This window comes from Haemorhous mexicanus, chromosome 1, assembly GCF_027477595.1.
Source record: "Haemorhous mexicanus isolate bHaeMex1 chromosome 1, bHaeMex1.pri, whole genome shotgun sequence".
Lineage (NCBI taxonomy): Eukaryota > Metazoa > Chordata > Aves > Passeriformes > Fringillidae > Haemorhous > Haemorhous mexicanus.
The window spans coordinates 32286333-32295208 of NC_082341.1; the positions used below are offsets into that span (position 1 = coordinate 32286333).

Consider the following 8876-nt stretch of genomic DNA (forward strand, 5'->3'; position numbering starts at 1 on the left):
GGTCCCCAAGCATACCCCCAGCACAGACACACAGGGAGATTTTTGGATGGCACATCCAAGATATTTTCCTCATTTGGACAGCAGAGGTAACACTCACCCAGCAAAGATGCAAGGTGAAAAGGAATTCAAGTGCCTACATTTGACATGCCCAGGAAAAAAAGAATAAAGGAAAAAGTATGGAAGCCTGAGACTAAAACTATAAAATAATGCTCAAATAATTGATTCCATCATGATTCTAAACAAAATAAGGGAAAGTTATGGTTTTATCCTAGCTTTCAACAGTATTTAGCATATAACTTTACATGGTTCTCTATTCTCATTAGAGAATAGAAGAATAGACTAGAGATGAAGAATAGGCCCATGTGGAGATAGACATTTTACATATGAAAATAAAAGTGCATTAAAATATAATGGTCTTGAAACACTCTAGAACTACATAAAGCACCTTGATATTGCTAAATGTACCAAACCAATTCAAACTTTTTAATCCATCCCCTTCTATATACAAAGCATGAAGTTGTCATCCATACTTAAGATTTTAGAGCATTCCATTTTTGCAGGTCCTCTCTATCCATTTATTGATTCTGAATAATCAAATTCCAATAATAGATTTTACTCTTCAATGACAAGAAAAAAGGTCCTGCATCAATGTTGTCTTGTGCCTACCTCACTGGGCTCATGTAAGGATGAACTCACCAGAAGAAAGAGTGTCTAACTGTGGTCCACGCCCCTATGAATTTTTTACCAAAATCCCAGGACAATAAAATACTAAAAGATAACATGACCCTAAGGAGAGGAAAAAGTTTAAGGAGTGAAGAATCTTTTTTGTGAGGTTCCCTGAAGGACTAGCCCTGTCCATGGCTAAGGTGTATTTTAATTCTGTCTGGGTCCCTCTCTCACAGGCATTATGGGAAGCATCACATTTTCTGTTAGGCAGGTAAAACTCAGGCCATTTAAAAACTTTCAGGTCAAAACCAAGCATTTGAAGTCCACCCAGTAGCTAGCCAGAAGCCATAAAAGGACTCCAGCACTGTAGAGTCCTATGCTCTGCACTTAAAAGAGTGACTGAAATGAACACAGCCCCATTTTATAAAAATGCCACCTTCAAGGTCTCAAAAATGTGGAAAATGTTATTACCCCGTGCTTGAAGGGAAAAAAGGGAGAAATGAAAAAAAAAAATCTTAAACATTTCCTGATCATATTCTTACTACCCTTGAATTACACTTCCAAAATGTTATTTTTTATTCTACCCCTTTAAAATTTACCATATCTATGCACAATTTAAAGTCCACTACAAGTATATTTCTCAGGGTACCTTCTGTAAAGGGAAGTTAGCAAAATGAGAACAGGACCAACCTTTCAGGACACACATTTACAGCTGTGTTTCATGTGTTCCAGCTGATTTTTAAAAACTACAGCAAGAACGGATTTTTTTCTTAATTAATGATCAAACAGCATGAGGAACTATAAAAGTTAAATTTCCCACAATGTAACAGTTAACAGGGTTGGTGAAGATTATCTGGTTTTGTCAGAACGACTCATTGTCTGTATAGGTAGGAATAGTCACAACTGGTGTTTCCACTCCAGTTGCAAAATTTCAAAGATTAAAACAAAAAAAAAATCTTCTGTTCACATCTGCAAAAACAAATGTGGAAACAGAATAAAAACTTTAAATCATTATGCGAAGTTTTGCCCTGCACTCTCAGAAACACTAAGTTTGCACACAGAAAAGAGAACAGATACAGCTAAAAAATAGCATATTTTCTAACATGTCTACTTTGACCATATTTCTACCTACTTTATATTTGCAGAATCAAAAACTAAAAATCAATGCCACTAATTTATTATTTTTTTAATAACTATGACCATTGCAGGCACCATGCATACTTTAGCCTCACAAAACCATTTCCCACCTTCTTCTGCACACAGGACGCAAACCCTCATTACACTGAAAATTAGCAACACAATCCAATTCCCATCTAATGGTCACTCCTGGAACACAGGTAGCTGCGAGGGGGACCTGGGGCCTGTTTTCCTCACATCAGCCTTTGGACACCTCAGCATCAGAGGTGAAGCCCAGCTGGCAGGCCATTGCTCCCCCTAAAGAGCAGCATTACCTGTAGGGTGCAGCTCTGTCACTCGCTTCTCCTGCTCCCTTCTCAAACAAATCCCCCAGAAGAGACACAGTGAATTTCTTTTCTCAACAAAGAGCCCTTAAGGTGGGGGGAAAAAAAATTAATCAACCTTCCAACTCAAAAACCACCTCATCATTAGCATGAGTGAGGTGTTTGTGAACATTTTAGGTACCTGAGGGCCCCAGGAGCAGGCAGAGTGGATCAGGTCTGGGTGGGAAGCCCACCTGGACATGGAAGCCAGGCCGGGAGGCTGCGCCAAGCACATCCCCAGGTGCCCAGAGTGAGCGCCTGCCCTCCCCCCTCATTACGCACAAGTGACATCAGGGCCATTTGAATAATCAGATTGCAGCCTACATCGCCTTGTGAGATACCAGCTGCTCCTGGATTGTGCCGAGGTAGTGCCCAAGGCCTCGCACCACAAGTTCCACGTAGGCCATGGGCAGCCACCACCCTCCTCCCGCACCGCCGCTTCCTCGGGAGAGCGCTCATCATCCGAGGGCTGGATGTGACTAACGGTGCCCTGCCTTCCCTCCTGAGCGTGACTCGCAGTCAAAATCATTACAATGCCTCCTCTAACTTTTGCATAAAGTGACCTAAACCCTTAAATATTGCAATAGCCTTCTTCCACACCAAGGGGTCTGAATGCAGAAATGCTGCATTCCTTTGGCATTCCCTCGAGATTTCAATAGTAAGTCAGGAATCTACTCCTGAGCTTATTAAATGCTTTGCACCTCCCCCAAAGTAATTCCCCACCCTTCCATCAAGAAAACCTTGACCAGGGCTCTTTTTTCAACCACAGCATACCTCCTGGTCAGTTTTTTAGATACTTCCAGGGAAGTGGTGGGGGGAGGAAAGCCACACACAGGCTCTCCCCTTACTTCCTTCCACAGCAGGTAGGAAGGCAATTTTGCAAACCTGGGTGTGCCCACTTCAAATCAGAAGATCCAGCAAAGGCTGGAATGCAGTGACTACTGGGCCCAAGAATTTCGCCCTGAATAGCAAGCCAGGCACACTCCATGTCTTCCAGATTCAGCTCAACTTTATGGCAACCCTAGCTGACACCACCTCTTGACCTTCCTTTATGTGACAAGGATATGGATTACCAAACCCTTACCCTTTCCTCCTGTGCACCTCAGCTGTCTCTGGAGAAAGATACCCACAAACTACCTTTGTGAGTGATAATGTACACACTCTGGTAAAAAAAAAAAAAAATTAAAAAATAAAACAACAGAAACCCCCATAAAAATCATTTTTAAGGAGGCTGTGAGCTAGGAGTCTCCACGAAGCAGCCTCAAAGCAGCAGAGGTCAATACGATGTATTGAATAATTTTGTTGCACTACAAAACAACTTTTGCTCTTACAAAGTAGTCATTTGACCAAACTATTAATTGTACTCTCACGCTGAAAGACAGACTTGACACATCCACTTTTTTTTTTTTTAAATGGCGTCACTTCTCCAGCCATATCTCGCCCACTGGAGAGCACAGGGCCCTTTGGAAAGCGCTTCCCGGCCTTACAGCCTGCAAACACACTGGGTGGGCCTGGCCAGCAGCATCCCCCACCACACCCCAGCTGCTCCTACACCTTCCCCTGCTGCAAAAAGATACAAAGACTTCAAATAAGTTACTTTGAATCACCTTAGCCACTTTCACCAACAGTACTCAACATTTGAAAACTGCGCTTTTACATGTAGCTAACATCTCCAAATATGTGCCCAGTAAGCAATGCTTAGAAAAACAAGGGAAAAAAATCTCCAACTTTTTGACACTCTCCTTCCCCCCCTCCAAAAAAAAAAAAAAATTATACATTTATAAAAGGAACAAGAGAGTCACTATTACATATGGAGGCCACTGAATGAATTTTAAGTGGCTCTCTGTATTAGATTTTGGGAGAGGGGGAGCAGAAACAAAGGGGAAGGAAGTACAGCCATGAGAAATACAATTTAATTTTCTGTTAAACAGTAGTATAAATCTGAACTATATCTAATGCATTCCAACAAGATAATGCACGATGAAACAGTGTTTTAACAAATAAGGGCTTTGGGAGAAGCAACACGGGTATGCTGATACAATTACATCTGCAATTTTTTCAATATGCCTATATGCAAGCAACACATGCCTAGAAAAGTGCTTGAAGTTCAGTGCAGAATTCTTTTCAACAAGTTACAGACAGATAAACATTTCTGATAATTGCTAATTCACAAATAGGACACGGCATCCAATACAAAGAATGGACTTTTACACCATTTCAGCTGGCAGCTGAAAGAACAGAAAAATACTTTTAAACACATTAAACAATGATTTAAAAAACAAAAAAAAAATGTTGGGGAGGCACCAGTGATTTTAAATTTACCATTATTTGAGTGTAATTAATTTATTTTCAAAAGCATAAATAGAATGCTCTTTGTGCAAGCTTAAGATTAACAAACATAACAGTAAGTTTATTAGACTAATAGGAAATCATCAATTTTTAAATGTCCCATGGAATTTTCTTCCTAAATCTAAAAGTATATTCCATCTACAACAGTTTTTTTCTATTAAAAAATCTATTAAATGCAGGCTACTGTAGCTCAAAACTATATGCATTGCATATTAAAGGAGAAAGAGGACATACACCATATTAATCTTCAATGAAAAATATCAAATAAATACAACCATAAAGAGTCACATGCAATGAATTTGTCTAGAGAGAGGTTCCCCCTTCCCTTAACTAGAGCAAAAAACCTCCATACTTTCTCAAGTGAAGCTTTCTTCAGACGCTAAACAGATGATCAAACTTCTAATTCTCAAAATACCATGATACAATGCCCATCGAGACAGATAAACCATTAAACCATCTTTTCCAATCAACTATCTTAAAAAGACCACACTTTTAAAAATAATCCTGAAATAGTAGAAGTCCCTTGTAATAAAGTTTCACAGACAGACATACTTCCCAGATGGAATAATGGAGTGCAGGAACAAGCACGTGGAAAGTTTGATCTATTTTTTTTTTTTTTTTTGCTCTCTAGTGCATGCCAGGTTTTCTATCATATAAATATTTGCGAAAGAAGCAGGCTGAATTGCTATAGGCAGCATAAAAATACTACTGCTTTATTCCAAATATTGCTTCTTTACATGAGGCCCAACAAAATTACTGTCTTGCAAAAATTAAACATATATTTGAAATGAAGGATGCATAAATCCTGTCCTTACTGGGAAGGAGTCCTTCTCCTGCTGCTTCTATAGACCAGCTCAAAATAGCGATGATAAAATCCTCTCAAATACAGATGAGATTTCTACTATGTGCCTGTAAAATGCTGCAGATTCCAACATGGCAGGACCAAAAAAAATATAACCACCAGTATATTTACAAGGTGCTTTTTGTTGCTGAAGCAGAGCTCACGTGCTTGCCCGTTATACAGTGCACAACACCACATTTCATTTCCTGCTAGAACACAGATTTTAACTCTTCTCATGGAACTTTAAAATTTAAAAATCTACACAATCATTTGCCATCAAACCATAATAATTTGCTTCTCCCACAGAAAGGTGCCTTTTTTTTAAAAAATAAATTATATAGTATAGCTGCTGCCTGACCAAGACACTACATTATAAATACGTGGGGTGATTCTAGAAAACCTCTCGGATTGCACTGAGTGCACGCCTGTGGGTTTAAGAAAGCGGTCCATTTATCTACAGGGAAGAGAAACACAAACCTAAGCATTTTTCAAATTGCTTCTCACTGGATAACTAAGGGCAAGGGGCGGTGCGGGGAGGGGGGGGCTGGGGGGGTGTGGATAAAAATAAATTACCTTTGTCTTTTCGGGACCGAATGTTCAACTTCTATGAGTTTCCCATGCAGCTCCACTTTACCTGCCGAGAAAAACAGAAAGGGGAAAATATTCGAGCCCGGCCGTGCGTCCCAGTCTCCAGGAGCAGGCTCGTAGGGGTGCGAAGCAGGAAACAGGAGCGCAACACGTTAGCCCATTCATCGGCAGCCCGGGCAGCGGCGGCGGAGCGGGGCCGCGGCGCCCGCGAAGGCGGCACAGCCCGGCGCCCGGGGCCGCGCCGCTGCCGCGGGGGAGCCGCGCTGCCCTCGGCGGGGCCCCTTCCCCCGCCCCGCGCTGCAAACAGCCCGCGAAACGTCGTGTGCGGGAGCCGGGCTCGGCCCCGTCTCGGGAAGGGGGAGCGGGGGCTCCGCCACCCCTCGTGCCGCCAACTTCGGGCGATTTTCTGCGCGGAAGCGGGCGGGAAGGGAGCCGAAGGGAGGCGCGGAGCGCAGCCAGAGCCCATCTCCTCCGAAACAGCCTCTCCCAGCAGACCTGAGCCCATCTCCTCCGAGGCAGCCTCTCTCGGCAGACCTCCGCAAAGCCGCTTCAAGCGAAAATATTTTTTTTTTTTTTAAAGCACACAAAAACAGGATGTCGGGCCGGGAGCCGGCGCTGCTGGAGGCGGTGATGGGTGCGTGAGAGCAGCGAAGAGAAACCGAAATAAATAGCAGGGCAGCGCGGGGCGGGGGGGCAGGCAGAGCTGCCCCCTCCCAACTTTGGAGCAATTCGGCGCCTCGCCCCCAGCCCCGCGGCCTAAGCCAAGCCGAAAGGAGCCTCAGCCCGCTCCGGGGGGAGGCGGCCCCTGAGAGGGGCTGCGGGGGAGTCCAGCTGTGCCCGGGGGGTGTGTGCAGCCGCTGCCCCGCGCAGGGCTCCGCGCCCGCAGCCCGCCTCCGCCTCACTGCACTCACCGCCCCCCCCTCCCACCATTGCAGCGAGGGCCCCCGGGCGGGCAGGGCTGGCCGTGGGGCTTGGAAAAACATGGGAACGGCCGCGCCGCGGGTCCCTGGGCCCAGGCTCCCGCCCCTCCCCGGCCACTCCCGGGGGGCCGCCGCCGCGTAAGCCCCGCGCAAAGGCTCCACGGGAAGGCCGGGCGGCTCCGGCCGCGCTCGGAAAAAAAAACAGTTCCCACCTCACCTGAGGGCGGAGGGAAGAGGAGCCCCCTTGGCCCCCCTCAGCAACCCCCAGAGCAGCGGCGCGGCCCAGGCCGCCGCCGCAGCCGCTCCGCGGCCGCGGAAGAGCTCGAGAGGCGGGAGCCGTCGGGGCTGCGGGGAGAGGGCGGGGGTGGTGGAAGGGGCCGCTCACCTGAAAGTGCCTCGATGGCCTTCATGGCCCAGCTCTCGTCGGGGCAGTCCACGAAGGCGTACCCCGTCTTCACCAGGAACTGGCCCGAGAAGGGTATCTTGGAGTCCTTAAAGAGACTTTCCAGGTCGAGAGGGCTGACGTTCTCGCCGAGGTTGCCGATGTAGAGCTTGTTCATCTTCCTGGCGGCTCGGGGAGGCGCGCACCGCGGGCTGCAACCCTCGTCTTGCGAGAGGAGGTGGGGAGGAAGGGGGAAATAAAACAAAATGCGATGGAGGAAGGAGAGAGCGAGAGAGAGAGACAGGGAGAGGGAAAAAAAAAAATCAGATCTGCAGCTTGTGTCCCTCCCTCTCTCTCTCGGGGTAAAAAAAAAAAAAAAAAAAAAAAAAAAAAAAAAAAAAAAAGGGGAAAAAAAAGAAAAAAAAAAAAAAAAACGTGGCCAAACGGGAGCCCTAAGTGCCTGCCGTGCTACCCGGGCGCATGGGGGGCACGGGGGAAACACCCAGCGCCGGGGCCGCGGATGGCGGGCTGAGAAGAGGAAAAGGAGGAGGGGAGGGGAAAAAAAAACTACTTTTTTTGTCTTGCCCCCAAGCCCCTTTGGCAGCAGCAGGCGGACTATGAAAATGTCACACTACGTGCATGCAGGCGCCGCCTCTCAGTATTAAAAAAAAAAAAAAAAAGAAAAAAAAGAGAGAGAGAAGGGGAGGGGGGAGGGAAGGACGGAGAGAGAGAAAAAAAATTACTTGAATATTCCGGCTTTTTGAATGAGCCACGTGTTCAAACTACAAATCAACTTCTCACGTGAGGAATCCCAGCTCTTCAATTAGCGAGTGGATGGGGCGCACACACACTCACGGAGGAGGAGGAGGAGGAGGAGGATGGCTGGGGTGAAGGACGGGGAGAGGGGTGGGGGGAGGCTGGACAGGACAGGACAAGTTTAGAGAGGGCCGGAGGGCGGGGGAAATGGAAACCGGAGTTGGGTGGGCTCCGGTCTGCGCCGCCTCTACCCTTCCGCGGGGGGAGTTCGCTCTGCTCGCCCCCTCCGCCCAAAAACGGCTGGGCGGCCGCACCTCCCCCCGTGTGAGCGGGGTGTGATCCCGGGGAGGGAGGGGAAAAGGCACCGCAATGCCCGCCCCCCCCTTCCCGCTCCTCCCCCGCCGTGCCAGGCGGTGGGGATTATTCATCGGGGTCGTGCCTGGGCGATCCCGTTCCCCGGCAGTATGGGCTGGGGGGAGGAGGAAAAGGGAGAGGAAAAAGAGGGGGTGCGGTGGCGGGGGGAGGCGGCCGGGGAGAGAGCGGGATCCGCTCCCGCGCAGCGCCGCCGCGGCTGCGTGCTGGGGGGCTGTGGGGCGGGGGCGGGGGGGGTCCCTCTAGCCCCGGAGGAGCCCCATATGGTAATGATCCCGCAGTACTCGCGGTGCCCCTTGAGCTGAGTCTTACGGAAAGGCGAAAGAGGGGGAGAGGGAAAAGGAAAAAAAAAAAAGACAAAGGGGTAGAGGAGAGTTGGGGGATGATGAAGAAGAGAGTCCTGGGGCGAGGGAGCTGCCCGGCCCGGGGAGGGGCGGGGGGGCCGTGCTCCCTTCCCATCTGGGCCATGGTGGAAGGCGTGGGGGGAAACGCGAAGGCACCGT

The 8876-nt window shown here is 48.0% G+C and overlaps 1 protein-coding gene across 2 annotated transcripts in view; it reads right to left on the bottom strand.

The window, feature by feature from the left end:
* Nucleotides 1-8123, bottom strand: part of IGF2BP3 (insulin like growth factor 2 mRNA binding protein 3) — a 110557-nt gene extending 102434 nt beyond the window's left edge. The window contains exons 1-3 of one of the 2 annotated variants that reach the window (XM_059844929.1): nucleotides 7989-8123; nucleotides 7249-7470; nucleotides 5929-5989 (exon numbers count right to left, since the gene is read on the bottom strand). In XM_059844929.1, the coding sequence (XP_059700912.1) occupies nucleotides 5929-5989; nucleotides 7249-7423 (236 nt within the window). In that variant the 5' untranslated portion in view covers nucleotides 7424-7470; nucleotides 7989-8123. Of the gene's footprint in view, nucleotides 1-5928; nucleotides 5990-6438; nucleotides 6745-7248; nucleotides 7471-7988 lie in introns of those variants that run through there. The other variant, XM_059844939.1, reaches the window with a different exon arrangement.
* Between the last annotated feature and the right edge of the window lie 753 nt (nucleotides 8124-8876).